At 51.9% G+C, this 16,636-nt stretch overlaps 1 protein-coding gene across 7 annotated transcripts in view; it reads right to left on the minus strand.

Annotated features, from left to right (window-relative positions):
* Window positions 1-16,636, minus strand: part of SIK3 (SIK family kinase 3) — an 87,105-nt gene that overhangs the window by 65,068 nt on the left and 5,401 nt on the right. For 2 of the 7 annotated variants that reach the window (XM_053269946.1, XM_053269945.1), the window contains exon 1: window positions 12,469-12,897. The exons of 4 other annotated variants lie outside the window; for them this stretch is intronic. In XM_053269946.1, coding sequence (XP_053125921.1) covers window positions 12,469-12,714 — 246 coding nt within the window. In that variant the 5' untranslated portion in view covers window positions 12,715-12,897. Of the gene's footprint in view, window positions 1-12,468; window positions 12,898-16,636 lie in introns of those variants that run through there. One more of the 7 variants, XM_053269947.1, reaches the window with a different exon arrangement.

The following is a 16,636-nucleotide window of genomic DNA, read 5'->3' on the forward strand; positions in this document are numbered from 1 at the left end:
AGCCAGCGTGGTGTAGTGGTTAGAGTGCTGGACTAGGACCGGGGAGACCCGAGTTCAAATCCCCATTCAGCCAGGAGACTTGCTGGGTGACTCTGGGCCAGTCACGTCTCTCTCAGCCTAACCTACTTCACAGGGTTGTTGTGAGGAGAAACTCAAGTATGTAGTACACCGCTCTGGGCTCCTTGGAGGAAGAGCAGGTTATAAACGTAAAAAAGAAAGAAGGAGGAAGGAAGAAGAAGGAAGAGAGATTCAGGTACAGAAGTGATATGATCCAAGCTGCCCAAGAGCCTTTTCAGCAGAACTGGCACAGCTCCCTGTAAAGGAACACAAGCAAGGAAACTGCCCAACAGAGCAAGCAAGGAGACACTCCACGACCCTCAGCTAGCAGAGTGGGCACCAAGGGCACTTCCCCCTCCCTGGAAAGGAGGTCAGCCAGCCACAGTGAGGTCTCTACTCTGCTGAAGCAGCTCATGTCAACTCTGCATCAGGTGGGGAAGAATGAGGATTTCCTGGATGGAAGAGAGGGATTATTCAAGGAGCAGCAGGTGGGAGCTGTGAAGGAGGAATGCACCTGGGTGGCAGCCATACATGGCAGGACAGGCAGGAGGCATCCCAGGCAACTGAGGTCTGGACTTTGCACAATTCCCCATCCCCTTGAATGGCCATAGTAAGCTCTGGTTCAAGAAAAGAAGGCTCAATTCCGCAAGCAGGAGAGACTCAAAGCACACTCGAGAACAGAAGGATATGTGGGGATGGTTGGCTAAGCAGGATGGATATAGCCCTCTGCCCCACAGAAGCTTCAGGATGAGGGCAACAGCAGTTGGCGATGGTGCCATGAGCAAAGCCAGCAGAGGGGAGCTCCATTCCACAGCATTCCCATTTGTAAACAGCATTCCCATTTGCTCTATCTCTATCTTTTAGAACCCTAACCCATTTGTAAACAGCCATTTGTTGCCACCTTTCACTCCCACCCTCTGCCAGAATAGGAGCCTGACTTTACAGGGGGTCATTTCAAGGGCAATAGAATCAGGCACATGGCCTGATGGCACATGTTCAATCACTATAGCAGCCATGAGCAAATTTACAAGTTGAGACACACACAACCAGCAAGAGAACATATCCAACTATAAGGCCATATTTTTACAAACTCTATAAATGTGTCTGAAAAATGCAAAATATGTTGGTAACCGAATCAGAAGCAATATCCAAAAATTCTGATTGTCACTGATGTATTTTGCACATTTCAGACACTATCTATAATATTTAAGGGTTCTGTAAAAAATATGGCCTTATAGTCAGAGATGCTCTCTTGCCAGTGGGTATACATATATAATATCAACTTGATAACTGCTTTTGGCTACACAATCATTGAAGAAGTGGCACCGTGCCTGATTCCGTTACCCTTGGAATTGCCCCAAGGGAGGCTTTTTGAGAAGAAGGGCAGAGAGGGCAGGGATGCTTGAGGTTGAAAGCCAGGCTTAGAGCCCCTTGCCTGAGCCTATGGCGAGGCTCTCCTCTAGGCAAAGAAGCTTTACACAAGAGTCAGCAGGCTGTGGTTGCAAGGCCACAACTGGCTGCACACAGGTACATGGCAGCAGGTGAGCCAGTCAGCTCTGCAGCCCTGTTTGCAAAGCGAGTGTGAGCTTTCCTCTCTCTCTCTCTCCTTAAATGCATCTGAAGTTTCCACCACATGCCTTTTTAGAAAGACATACTTCTTGTGCTTTGTTCCTCAGCAGCTTAATCCCAGGCAGTGGCTGTTATTCCTGAACTACAACAGTATCCGTTTCGGACCCTAAGCCTCTCTAAGCTTCCGGGAAGCCTCTCTGTGGACCCATTCCAGCAAGCCCCACTTTTGTCCCATGGCCAGCAGCACAGCCACTGCTGTACTGGGGCCTCCTCAGCCTACAGAGTTCCGGGGTCTGCTCTATCTAGCCTGGGGCCCACCGAGCAGGTCTTGAGAACAAGCATGCCAAGAACGGCTTGCCCGAGGACACTGATTCCACACCTCTAGCTCTGCTGCGGGGTGTCAGCAGATCTGGGCCGAGGAAAGAATGCCTCCAGGAATGTCTGCAGAGTCACAACTGCCAGGAGCACGCTTGAGAGGCACGGTGTGCCTCTAGGCCAGCCAATTTGTGCTCAGGCCACCAACTGCAGCTGAGGCCAATGCAGAGGCACATCTAGGGGTCAGCACAGACACAGCACCAGGACAGCTCAACTCCACGCCAATGTTTGCAGCAGCTGCAGGCCCCCCCCCTGCAAGGGAGGCATCTGAAGCACGCCAAGAACTAAGAGAAGTTTGGAGTGCCAAAGACCCTGCCATGCCTCCTGAGTTCTGTGATCTGCATTACGTGCACCACAGGGGGCCCTGCAGCTTCAGTTTCCAGAGCTCGGACAAAGTGCCAGGCAGAGGGTACAGAAAGTTCACCACCACATGGCCCTTTGGCAGCAGTATTTGTGCCATGTATTCTGACAAACCAGGCCTGATGGGACGGCACTCTGGCCTCTTTGGAGCCAAACCTCTGGCCCATGCAGCCTCCCAGCCTCCTCAACAGCAGAGACGACACTCCTCCCACGGAAGGGATCCCAAGATGACCCCGCTTGCCAGCGCACATGCGCTAAAAGACTTCTGTCAATGCTAGTGTGCAATCACTTTGCGCCACGCTCAGGAGGGGAGGGGCAATTTAAAGGGCATGGGAGTGAGCAGAGGAAAGCGCTGGACCACTCCGCCACTTGGGCTTCTCCCCCCCACCCAACGACCATTTCTTCCCCGACCTTTTCTTGAGTTGGGGCTCCAATCTGGAAGACACACACGGAAGAAAAAGCACACAGCACCCCCCTGCTGCCAGTCCCCATGGCACTGTCACGCCACCCCTTGCTTCATCTTGCTTGCCGAACAGTGTGACATATACCACACATATATATATATATGTTCAAAGGAATAACTGCCCTTAGTGCTTCTCAAACAGCAGCCAGCTCCCTGGGCATAGGATCAGCCGTTTTTCAAAGCAAGGGAGTCTCTTCTCTCATCCCAAAGAAATTGGGTCAAAAATCTCACTGGGCACACACATATACAGGCGTCCTTAGGCATACCTAGAGGACCCCAGCCACAGACTTCAACCAAGTACCGTGACTTTCAGTTTACTGTGGCCCGAATTGTGAAAAGAGCTACTGTAGTTACTACTGAAAGGCAAATTAGGTTCAGATACAAACTGGAAAGAAAAGCCATTTTCCAAGTATTTTGTACAATGCTGGTGTGGAAGGAGCAAGACATGTGATTATACTTGCAGATCCTTCAAGAGGCAGAATTCTGACTTGTTGCACACACTGCCTGTGAAGCCATGCCATTTTCAGAACTAATCTTTGATTAGTCACACCAGTTAATAGATTATCAAAATAGCATCTCCAGAGGATCCCCGAGTTCTAAGCAGTCTACTGCAAAGAAGCTATCCACCATGGATGCTCTACTTTGACAGGCTGACAATTTAAACTTGCAGCAAATCAGTTCCTAGAAGTCAGTTATCCTGTGAAGTGGGGGGGGGGAGAACTATCAATCCCAAAGATTTTCCACTGAAAGAGGAAATTTGTCACTGACTAAGCCTAATTTAAGTGCTCCGGATGACCTGGAAAGTTCCAAATCTTGGAACTTTCAGAACAGGATCAGCCAGAGTTTATTGAACCAGCTGTGGTGTGCTTGACCCTCACTACAAGAGGCCCCACCAAGAGATGCCAACACCGCTGAACTGGGAGAAAGGCTGCCTATTCCCAGCCAGGGGCATGAACAAGGCCAATGGCACTCAGAAAGCAGGCACCAGCTTTCCTCCCACTGGAGCTCAGCACACCCCTTGCTTTTCCTGGTCCTCTCGGGAGCAGAGCTACATTACCTTGGCAACACTTCTTCCTAACCCACATTTACTGAGTAACAGGAAGGCGGGGAGGGCCGCCTTAGTTAGTCCCCATCTGCCAGTTCTCCCTTGCAAATCCCCACCATCCCATTCAGCTTCCTCCCAGCAGGGCTTGCTTCTGCTCTTGGCGCCTGGACCAAAAACATCGCAAGGCCGGGGGGGGGGGGGTGCACTTGCAGGCGGGGCAAGGGATGCTCCTCCCCACAGAGGAGCAGGCAATTCATCCCCGCTGTAAGGAAAGTCTCACTGACATTTGGGGCTTCTCTGAGCCCCACATTGACCTGGAATTACGATTGCGCGCGCGCACACACACACACGGCTTGGAAGTCCCATTTGCAAAGGCTGCATCACATTCTCGCCCCAGCTGAATGGGCAGCTCTCTTCAGGTGACAACCCTTAAGAACTCAGTAGCCCAACAGAAATACCAGAGTAGGATGAGAAATCGTTCCGTATAGTGACACAGATCTTGAAAGCAAGTGTCATTTCCACGTCAGCCATTGGGAATTAAGGAGACACGTCTTCCTCCCTGGCCCCAACCCAGCCATGAAGGTGGACACATCACTGAACTCCAGGGGCTCCTCACAGAGCCGCTGTGACCTGGCCTCCAGGGTTTCCAGCAAGGGCTCATAAGAAGCACCTGTTGCAATGATTTTTTCGCAAGGTTGCAAAGAGGCACCTTTTAAAGTGGTGATTCTCTTATATTTGGCGGGGGGGAGCAACTGGCCCTATCCAACCCCAGCACAGCATCCCTCCAGTAGCTGTTGCTGGTATCTGCCTTATGTTTCTTTTAAATTGTGAGCTCTTTGGGGATAGGTGACCATCTTATTTACATATTATTTATTTCTCAACATAAACCACTATGAGAACTTTGGTTGAAAGGTGGTAAATAAATATTCTTCGTCAAAACCCATTCTACTCAGGCTTCCTCCTATCACTGTGGATCAATCCAGACATTTGGCCACTGGGTACTGATCTACCCTCACTGTTTGCAGGCTTCAGAAATCACTTGTACTTGTCACCACATGCAGGAAGGAATCTGCACTTATGGATGTGCATGCAGTTTGCCCCAAGTCTGCAATCTTTCCCATCCCAGAGGGGTGGGGCAAACAACCAGCCAGCCCTCTCCCTCTCCCAGCAGTCTGTCACTAGAAGACAAGCTGAAGCACAACGGCCAGCAGGGCAATCTGCACGTGTGTCTTAAAGAGTCACTTAATATGTCTAGCAAAGTTACCATGGAAGAAAGACTAAGCAGATCCGCTGCAGAGTCCCGGGGCTCTCCCTAGATAGACCCTGAATATGTGGACCCAATTTCTCAAGTGGAGGAGACAATAGACAATTTGCATGTGGCACCAAACAAAGATCTCTTCCCCAGGCCTATCCTACCCTCTGCAGTATTTCACCAGCTCTCACAATGGAGGTCTCTGGAAACACACACACCACAACAGAACAAAGCATTCCAAGAACATTTAATCAAAGTCCTTTTGCCAGTTGCACAGAACTATGTGGAAGTTAAAGTTGCTTAGAGCCCAGATGGCATAGTTAATAGCCAAGATGTATTTAACGCAGCCTTCCGCCTCTAAGGAGCGTCCAGGGAATTGCAGAGCGAACCGGTTGGCAAAAGCCCTCGGCTGCCTTTCCATCCATCTTAAGCCTGGATTCTTTGAGAAACCACAAGCCCCAGGAGAACCACAACATCAGATGCCTTTCCAAGAGATGCCGGAGACATTTTTCACAGGATGCAATACAATGAGATGAGGGAGAGGAAGGGCAGCAGAACAGCACCAGGCGGCCAAGCATGGCACCACTGCACAGAATCCAAATGGGACCCCCAGGAAACCGGCACGAGGCCGTGGCCAGAGGCGGCCCTCAACTGGCAGGCCCTGCAGAGCCCGCTCTCTTTCCCAGGGGAGCAGAAAGCCAGAGCCCACCTGTCTCTTGCTGGCATGTGGAGAGAGCTGTGCACCCACCGCAAGCCCTCCCCCCCCCCCACCAAGCCAACAGTCCTGCAGGTCTGGCCAGGACCTGCCAGACACACAGAAGAGCATTTCTCCAACCCACCCAGCAGCCTCCGTGGCTCAACTGTATGCAGAGATGCATCGCCTGGACATAGCAGCAAAAGCCTCTATCCATACAGACCAGCGGTTGCTGCTCTGTCACATTTTTGCCAACACTCAAGTTCTGTGCCAACCAAGAAGCCAGATTCGGTGGCTGTTGGCAAATGTGAAGAGTCAGCAGAAAAGCAGCTTCATTGTTTCCTAGTCAAAATATCAGCAGAGTGTGAGGCCACAATAGGCCAGGCCAGGGAGGCCAGCTGGAAAGCAGCGCTGCACAACTCCGTTGCTTGCAGTGTCAGTTTACAAACAGACACTCTTTGAAAAGAAGAGGCCAACACAGAACCAATGCCTCTGGTTTACAGGGGCATCCACATGGACCAGTGTGTCCAGCAAGAGCTGTGCAGTCAGGGACACCTGTCTCATCCGGGCCGCCTTGCGAGGGGCTGTACCTCTGTGGCTGAGTCCCTGTTTTGCATGAGAAAGGTCCTAGATTCAACCCTTGCCAGCATCATTAGGTAGGGCTGGGAAAGACCCAGGCCTGAAGCCCTGGAGAGCTGCTGCCAAAAAAAAGAAAACCGCATCTCTGAAAGAGAAGCTTGACAAATCCCTGGCACCAGGGAGCCATGGCACCGAGAAAATCAACCACGGCGCCTAGACTAGGATGTTCAGAGGTATTTAATAACATATTTGTTTGTGCCCGGCAGTCCTGTTTCTGTTCTAAACATACTACTTGTAACGGGGATAAAAAGAAGGCCATCGGCCCTCCCCCTCCACAATGTCTGTCACGAAGTCCAGTCATTTGGTCAAGAGTCCAGTGCCTGGCCCTTGAGCGCTGGGATTGGCTCCGAGATCCCAGGAAAATTGGTCAAAGCCTGCCTTAAAGGTCAAAGGCCTGAGTGGACACCTGGGTCTTTACCCACCCCGTAGGCAGCAAGGGAAGCCAAAGAGCGGACGTCTGCTGGGAGAGCACTCCACAGCAATGACCGAGAAGGCCCTGCCCCATGTGCCTCTCTCAGCACTGGCACACAGAGCAGAGTCCCCGCAAGGACTGCGTCAGGCAAACAAGCTTTTGGGTGCAGGGGGTCCTTCAGGTATCCAGGGCCCAGCCATTCAGGGCTTTAAAGACTATGACCAGCACCCTGAACCGGACCCAGAAATAAATGGTTAGCCAGTACACGCCTTGCAAAACAGGCATGATATGGTCCCAAAGAACCTGCAGTTCCTGACAAAGCTCTTGTCTGACACATTTCCCACCAGCTGCAATTTCTGAATATCCTTCAAGAGCATTGCACACAGAGCACATTGCAAGAATCCAGCTGTGAAGTGTCTCAGGCATGGGCAACTGTGGCCAGATCGACCTTCTCGAGAAACGGGTGCAGCCGAAGCTGTGCCAAGGCATCCCTGGGGACAGTCTCCAGCTGGGCATCCGGAAGCAGAGCTGGGTCCAGCAGGACTCCTCAACTGCACAGCCACTCCTTCAAGGGAAACCCATCAAGAGCCAATCGAACACCCTCAGCCTGGTTGGCTCTTCTATTGACCAGCAGCACCTCTGTCTTGTCTGGATTCAATCTCAGCTGTTCGAGCAAATGTGCCAGATGAAGCCCCACCAACCTTTCCAAGGATGAAAGATGGAAGCGTGGCGGCAGTATTATGGGGCTCAGCACAATTTATATGTGCAAGATGTGTATGATCTTGATTGTCGTCGACTGTCAGAACCACCACATGAACCAGGTGAGCATCGCTCTCGCTTCAGTGCAGACGAGGGACTGAGGCAGACAGCCCTGAGCCTGTACAGCACTGCAGGCAGCAGCTCTCCCAGACTGAAGACCAGTGCTCTAGCCAGCCACTGAAAGGGCAGGGCAGGGCAGGCAGCAGGCCTGCACCCCATAGACACACTGCACTGCCACCTCCTGCACAAACACACCTTCACACCAGAACCTGGCGGGAAGGAATTAGGCCCAGCCTACCACGGAGCAGAACCAGGTGGCTGAATGTGCTGCAGACTGTAGGACCGAGAGGCCCCTTTGGAAGAGATGCTGCATGCCAGGAGCAAACCAACACGTCAGGAAGAGAGGTTCCTTCCTCTGCTAGTTTGCAGCTTGGAGGGAGTGTGTGTGCATCCTCCCCGCAGCCCAACGTGGTGCCGCCCATTCCATCCCCTCCATGTTCTGCCCCCTCCTGCTGCTGCACATGTAGCCCCAGACTGAGAAGGCTCCTGGCAAGCAACTACTGTCCACTCCCTTCCTCTGACAATAATCCAACTTGAGCCAGCACAACAGCCACCGCTACCACCACCACACACTGTACTGCACAGCCAGGATGGGGCAACTGCAAACTCCCTGCCCCTCTGTCTGGAGACACAGAATTCATAACAAGACTGCAAGCAGGATCTGTGCACACAGCAGCCTGCCAGAGAGGTCATGAGGCATTTTCCTCCTTCTTGAGCAACACCAGACTGTCAACAGAGGAATGAGGTGAGAGAACACAGGAGAGAGAATGGAAGCGACAGCACCAGTTATCCTGCAGGTGTCCAGTTAACATCCCCCAACCCCCACCCCACCCCCCACCCCCGAGAAGCAAGGTGAGTTCTTGTTTAGCCAGCAGGAGCACCAGACACTAAAAGTGACAGACTGAATACAAACTACCTTTTTATACTTGAACACACACCCCTCTTTGATTTCACAACACTCCCTGCATTTTTCAGGTGAACCACAGTCCCTTGTCACAGTACCCCCAGCATTGTGAAATTCAGCAAACAGATGTTCTAGGTCAGCAAGAATGCACCAGATGAACCAACTCCCACATGTCTTACTGAGAAGGTTCAAGTGGTGCTCTGTGATGCTACTGGTATCACACATGAACCCAGTTATGGGCCTGTTCTTCAAAGTGGACTGGCCAGTCAAACACAGAGAGTAGAGAAGGGCTGCTGGGAAAGCCAGAGAGCTCCACAGAAAAGCAAGGAGTTGTCAGTGACTAGCAGCCTCTTGGTTTGGGACAGGCAACACCAAGTCACCAAATTCCACAAAGGTCAATGAAAAATTCTGTGAATCTTGGAAGCTATTGGTCCAACAACAGGTTTAATTGTGCCAACTTTGTGTCTCCAAAGGGATCCTCAGCATCACAGAGCAGAAGCCAGCTCTGAGCATTACACACAAGGGATGGTTGTTTCACCACCCTTTTGCTTCAGTGACACCAGTCAAGTGGCTCCGGAACAAGACTTGGGGATTCTGCAGCTTCACAGCAGAGGCAACCTTTGCAAGGATCGACTGCTTCCATGCAACCAGATTTCTCTCCTCCTTAACTCTTATTTGCAAAAACTAAGCACAGTCTGTAAAGATCTCCCCTGTCCCCCAGGTCCTCGTCCTCCCAGTTCCTACACAGTAGAATAAAGTCAAGCCCAGACATCGCTCCTGTCAACCACACTGGTCAGCCTTTCCAAGCTGGCAGGGAGGGGGGCGGGAGGGGCTGGATTTCCCCACCACACACTTCTGCCCACTTTAGTGCTGGTCCCTTGCTCAACCCTTCAGACTTTGTAAACAAGCATGCATTTATTTCTCGGTTTGTTTGCAGCCAGCCATCTCTGAATCACTGCAGTGACCGCCTCCAGTAAAGACCACAGAAAAACACAAGGACCAGAGAGACCCTGCAGAAACACATATGTGCATCATCATGTACACTGTTAAAGACAGAAGAGGAGGAGTTTGAAGAATGTTTGTGAGGGGAGGGGAGATGAAAAGGTCCCGGGATGCACCAGAGCACCTCCCCCCACCACACATCTCTATTTCCTTCTCTCACCTGCCCACCCCTCACACCATGTCAGATTTTAGATCCTCAGAAATTCACTCTGCATTCAATTAGAAACTCAGATCAGGCTATATCTTTTCAGAATGCCTTTTTCCTCAAACTGATGAATAGAGTCTGAAGGGTCTGTTCCATGCCATCTACTGGCATTTTCGGGTTTTGCCTCCATAGCTTACCATCCTCAACATCAGCCAGACTCCGAAGTCCAACTCAACCAGAATAACCGAAAACAGGAATTTTTCTAACAGAAGAACTCATGTTAAGTCACCCAGCCTTTTGCATGGAAAGCACAAATTGCTATCCGTAAAACCCAGCAAACATCGTAAAACATCACCAGCAGCTTTGGGCCACCTCAACATTTAAGAAGTAAGCATAGCTTCTAGCAGAAGGTCTGTCTAGTGGCTTCTTCAGAAAAATGAACACTCTAAGCACCACCAGGAGATCCCTGTCCTGCCCCATACTGTGCCCTAGAAAGAAGTGTCAGCCCAAGCAAACGAGCAGATCTGGTGGATCTGCAGGACCAGCCTGCAGACACTGCTTAAGGCTTCATCCAGTTTTCTGCAGAGCACTGCATTGTTGCCACGGGCAGCAGATGCAGCAGCGGACACAAAGGCAGAGCGGAGGAGAAGGGAAACACCAGACAGACTACCAGGTATAGAAGCCGCACTCTCACCTGACACCTTCTGACAATAAGAAAGGGACTTGTGTCACACATGCTGGTTGTTGTTATTATTATTATTACTACATTTATCTCCCGCTCTTCCTCCAAGGAGCCCAGAGCAGTGTACTACATACTTGAGTTTGTCTTTCACAGCAACCCTGTGAAGTAGGTTAGGCTGAGAGAGAAGTGACTGGCCCAGAGTCACCCAGCTAGTTTCATGGCTGAATGGGGATTTGAACTCGGGTCTCCTCAGTCCTAGTCCAGCACTCTAACCACTACACCACGCTGGCTGTATTCAGTCAAGCTGTATTCATCCACACTTGGCCGGATCCTGCTTTTGTGGCCCAATGTACTACACAGAACACAGCTTCCTCTATCCAAAGGGTCTGGTAAAAAAGAACATATCCAAACAACTTAGGTACAGAGATACAGAATGCGCTGGCCAGGAGTTCTGAAAACCAGGATGAGATTATCCCGATACCAGGACAAGCAGCAAGCATTCCCATCCGGTTTCCCCAGACTACTGAAACCATCAGCAGGTTCATTCTCTCGTTTCTTTGCTCTTCTGATATTCATTTTACCAATTCAGCTTCTCCCCTTCCTCTCATCTAAAGGACCACCACACCATCTAGCACATTTCCCTGGTGCAAAAGAGACCACCCACCAGTCAGCCCCAGATATCAACCTCCATGGTCAGGCCACATAGTTCTGTGAGCAGAAAGCAGCTGCTTAAAGGCCACATAGCTCAGGACAATTCACGCCACAAGCCAAGCTTCACAGGAATAAGATACCAAGGCCACTGCTGTCAAACCAGAGAGAAACCAGAGCCAGCGTGGTATACTGGTTAGAGAGTACTGGACTAGGACCAGGGAGACCCGAGTTCCAATCCCCATTCAGCCATGAGACTTGCTGGGTGACTCTGAGCCAGTCACTTCTCTCTCAGCCTAACCTACTTCACAGGGTTGCTGTGGGGAGAAACTTAAGTCTGTACTACACCGCTCTGGGCTCCTTGGAGGGAGAGCGGGATATAAAATGTAAATAATAATAATAATAATAATAATAATAAAAACTCTTCTCTGCCCCATGCATGGCAGACAGAGCTTGAGCAAGAATCTATGCAAAGTCTTCCAACTGGATGGTCCTCCTAATCAGGACATCGCCTGAGAGGCTGGCTCCGTGGCTACCCTGAATGGCAAAAACACTGAGGTCGACCCTCAGCAGATGGCACAGAGCCATAGCACTCCAGGGCCCTATGGAGACAGCGGACTGAAGGAAAAGGCACCAGGCTCTGCCAACAGCTGCCAGATCTCACAAGATTGCCAACACTCACAACCCTGGAAACGCTTCTCAGCACCAAGAGGCACTACAGTCCCGCCACACTGTTGATGTGGAACAAATTCACCACCAAATATTTAGACAGGGGTTCTCAAGCTTGGGTGCCCAGATGTGGTGGGCACCTTCGGCCATGGCAGCTGCGGATGATGGGAGTTGTAATACAACGCCACCTGGTGACCCAAGTTTGACAACCCCCTTAAGAGGCTGGGCCACTGAAAGACTCCTTGGAACAACCTGTCAGACAAAATGGGCCTCAGCTGCTGCCAGTCCAAGGGGCTGCCCATTTAGGAAGGGGCTGACTCCAGCATGACTCCACCCCCGCCCCAGGCCACCGGAGGCAGGATGAGCTGGCTGTCATGGGGGGGGGGCGCAGGCAGGCAGACACCTCGCTTGGCTGTCTTCGCCGGTGGCCAAGGCCCAGCGCGCCGCTGGCAGCAGCAACTCCGGAAGACGCAGCGAGCAGTCTGCTGGGGGGGCCTTTCCCCGGGGACCTTCCGCCTGGAAGGGAGCCTAGAGGTCCTCTAGTCCGACCCCCTGCGCAGCCTCCAGGGCCGTCTGGCATGGAGGAGCCCGAGCTGCTCTTCAGCCCCGCCGAGAGGGAGAGCGGCGGGCCAGCGGCCAGGCGGCGCTTCCAGGCAAGTGCGGGAGGCCGGCCCGAAGGGAGAGCCCGTGGCCCCCGCCCGTGCCCCTCCTCCCTCCCCCCCTCGCCGGTCACCTTGGCGCGGGTGACGAGGTGCGTGGCCAGCTTGACGACGGCGAAGTTGCCCTTGCCGATGGTACGGTCGATCTCGTAGTAGCCGATGCGCGCCGGGGCGCCCGGGGGCCGGGCCGAGGGCGGCGGGGGCAGGCGGGAGGCCTGGGGCGCCGCCGAGGACTGGGGCGCTGCCGAGGACTGGGGCGCCGACACCGACGAGGGCCCCCCCGCGCCGCCGCCACCTCCGGACACGGCCGCCGCCGCCATCTTGTTGCGAGAGGGAGGAGGGGGCGGGGGAAGCAGGCGCAGCGGCCGCCCCTCCCCCTCCCGGGGCTGCTGCTGCTGCTGCGGCGGCGGCACCGCGTGAGCTCATCCGCACGGGGGCGGGGCCGCAGCCGCCGCCATGGCAACCGGCGGAGGAGCAGCAGGAGCCGCGCGCGCCCGGCCGCGACGCCTGTGACGCCAGAGAGCGCGTCACGGGACGGGAGGGGGCGGGCACGACGCCTACGGAAAGCGGGGAGGGACAAAGCGCTGGCTGGACCGCCGCGGGGAGAAGGCGGCAGCTGTCGCTCAGGATGCGCTCCCTCCCGTGTCCGACTGCAAGCTGGCCATTCGTCAGGTAACTCTGCGCGGCTTTGGGCAGCTCTGCCTGACAAATGGCCAGCCCGCAGGCGGCAGCAGCGCGGGAGAGAGAGGAGCTGCCGGCGGCCGGGCCGGGCTCCAGCCGCAGCACGCCGACTGGACAGGCGCTCCCAGAAGAGAAGCCGCCTGCCTTCCTTCCCTCGCAGCAGGGCGGCTCCAGGCCGTCTCCCGGCCAGGCCCAGAGGGGGCTCCTGCTGCAAGGGGGCTGGAGGGCGGTGGCGTCTCCGCGGAAGTGGCGCGAGTAGGCATTCCAGCTGGAGACGTGGTTCACACTGCCAGGTGAAGGCTGCTGCAGGCTGCACTCCGAGCCTCTTGCTCGGGAGTAAGCCGCACTGACACCGAGGGGCCTTAATTCTAAGCGAGCCTGCGCCTGCAGAGCTCTGTGCTCAAAGAGGCGGGCCACCCCCATCGCTGGCTGGCAGGACCTCATACTCGAGGGCAGGCAGCACCAGTACGGGAAGAGACACTCCCCCGTCTACCACCACCACCACTCTTGCACATACGGTGTCTGCACGCCCACAACGTAAGGCAGCGGCACTGAGCAATTCACCAAGTGCCTCTTAATTCTTGCCACAAGATATGGTGCACTCCTTCACCCCACTTTCAAACCAATGCCAGGGCACGGCACCATGAGCCCGCCAACACACCCTAAACTAGGTGGCTGTACCTGGGCAGTTCCCGTCCCCTCAGTTTACATGTTAAGCAAAACTTTATCCCCAGACATCTGCTCCAGAAGCAACAGTGGCCTCAGCTGGTCACCCACAGTTCATATGCCACACTGCCCCAGCCAGCATCAGGCAAAGAGGCCCTCTGTTGTCAAGGTCTGTCCCTTGCCCTCTTAGGCATTCCAAGTGCCAGTGCTGAGCCTGTTAGCCCTACAAGAATTCAAGGACAGAGACAGCCTGGCACTAGAAGGTGGGACCTTCAGGCAGAAGAGAACACAGAGTTACAGCAGAGCTATGCTGTAATCTGATTGGATGTGTGCAAGCATACCAAGACTTTGCTAAGTTGGCCTAACAGTGGGCGTATTTTCCTCTGGACTAATCCCCACCATGCACAAGGCAAAGTACCATGTTTAAGAACATACTTCTGTGAAAATTAACCCAATAGCCATCTTATCTTGCTTTATCTATGCACATCTTTGTGGTGACGAGTACTGTACTGCACAGAGAGGGCCAGCCCCGAAGTGCGTGGGGAAAGCTGCACTTGGATGGCTTTTTCACAGCCAACACCTGTCGGAAGCCAGCAAACAAACCAAATGATGTTTCCCTTTTTAAAATGAAAAAGCCCAAGCAACCTCCACAAGGCAATTATCCAATATGAGGCCTGTCATTGAGCAGGCAAAGTAATTTTGCATAGATTATACTGATAGGGAAGTTCAATAAATTAAATATAATATAATTTTTCAGTAGTGTGCTTGCAAAAGAGAAGTAAAGCAGTTTGAAGTATGTAGAATTTCAATTTCAAACATTCATTTCATTATTATTATTATTACATTTATATCCCACTCTTCCTGGGATTTGAACTCGGGTCTCCCCGGTCCTAGTCCAGAACTCTAACCACTGAATTTGAATCCAAGAAAAATAATCTGCTTTTCTGATCTGACTGAGCATTAACATAATTAATATTATGTTAACATAAACATAACATGTTGACATAATTCAGAATTTCTGCTAAAAAAGCCCACCAACAAAAATAATTAAATCTTCCATATTGTGGTGTAAAAAGTAGTGCATTCAGAGGTAGAATTGTCAATGCAAAATACTATCTGTAGGTCATTTGGTATGGCTTTATTTCACACAAACTCTCCAAAACATAATAGAGTTACAGCTGTTATATGCAGCTCAGTACAATCCAGAGCAAAGACCACCACATCTACACTCAAAACAGGTATAGAACATAGTCAAAAGCAGCTGACAAGCATGTTAGTGAAGTTGTGTCTCCCCAATTCCTTGAGAATGCTCCAAGGATGTTAAAATAAAATAACTTGATGAAGCATGATCTAAATAGGAGATGCTGAAGCAACTCAAGAGGAAACAGCCTGGTAAGAGAGCAGAGAGCTCAAGTGAATCCTCCAGTACCACAAATTAAAATACTAAAGGCACAGGCATGTTGGACTAGTTGAGACACTCATAAGAACATCCCTGCTGGATCAGGCCCAAGGAGGCCCATCTAGTCCAGCATCCTGTTTCACACAGTAGCCCACCAGATGCCACTGGAAGCCTACAGGCAGGAGTTGAGAGCATGCCCCCCCTCCTGCTGTCACTCCCCTGCAACTGGTATTCAGAGGCATCCTGCCTCCGAGGCTGATGGTGGCCTGTAGCCCTCCAACTAGTAGCCCTTGACAGACCTCTCCTCCATGAAGTTATCCAAACCCATCTTAAAGCCATCCAGGTTGTTGGCTGTCACCACCACATCTCATGGCAGAGAATTCCACAAGTTGATTATGTGTTGTGTGAAAAAGTACTTCCTTTTGTTGGCCCTAAATTTCTTGGCAATCAATTTCATGGGATGACCCCTGGTTCTAGTGTTATGTGAGAGGGGGGAAATTTTCTCTCTATCCACTTTCTCCAAACCATGAATGATTTTATACACCTCTATCATGTCTCCTCGCAGTCATCTTTTTTCTAAACTAAAAAGCCCCAGGTGTTGTAGCCTTGCCTCATAAGGAAGGTGCTCTAGGCCCCTGATCATCATGGCTGCCCTCTTCTGCACCTTTCCCAGTTCTACAGTGTCCTTTAGATGTGGGGACCAGAATTGTACACAGTACTCCATTCCTTGTTGCTAAAAAGCACCATCTCTAGCCTCACTAATTCCTCCCCCTGATCCTGGAATCAGAAGTCTGAGGAAAGTGCTATCCCACAGTCAAACACCAACCCACCATTCCTTAGCACAGGATGGAGTAAGCTGGACAGGAAAGTAAGGAGTCACCACGTGTTGGGACATTGGCAGGACATCCATGAGACAATTGGAGAGAAGGTGGTATAAAGTCAGGGTAGAATTAGCGGAATAGGGGTGGAACACACTGACATAGAAGGCAGGGGACGGAGGAACAATAAGAAAGATGGATATTGAGTCGGCAAGGATTGATCCCTACAAGATCCACTCCAGCTTTTACTGGGGAGAACCCAAGAACCGTGGGAGTCTGTTAAGCAGCAGACAGAAAATGCAGCCAGCCAGATAGGTCAGTTAGGGGAAAATCTCGACAGCAATAGTAGCATAATAATATCTTTATTAAGACCAACTAAAGAGTCAAAGGAGTAAGCAAATTTGGATATTGAGCAGGAAGAAAAACACGGAGTTTACAGCTGGGGAGTAGCCTCCCCTTCTGCAGCATCAGAGGAATACGCACTGTGCCCTCCCTTGTTAGCTAAAACTGGGGCACAGCAGCCTTAGACAGAAGAAAGGCAAAACTAAAAAGCATCTAGAAATCCAATCAAAAGCCAGCACTCTTGCCACCTACAGCTTCTGTTAGACTCTGTTTGTGTATCTGTAGACAAACAAATATTACAAAGCCACCAGTTACAGTTATCAGCTCTGACTGAAG

Source organism: Hemicordylus capensis, chromosome 8 (assembly GCF_027244095.1).
Source record: "Hemicordylus capensis ecotype Gifberg chromosome 8, rHemCap1.1.pri, whole genome shotgun sequence".
Taxonomy (NCBI): domain Eukaryota; kingdom Metazoa; phylum Chordata; class Lepidosauria; order Squamata; family Cordylidae; genus Hemicordylus; species Hemicordylus capensis.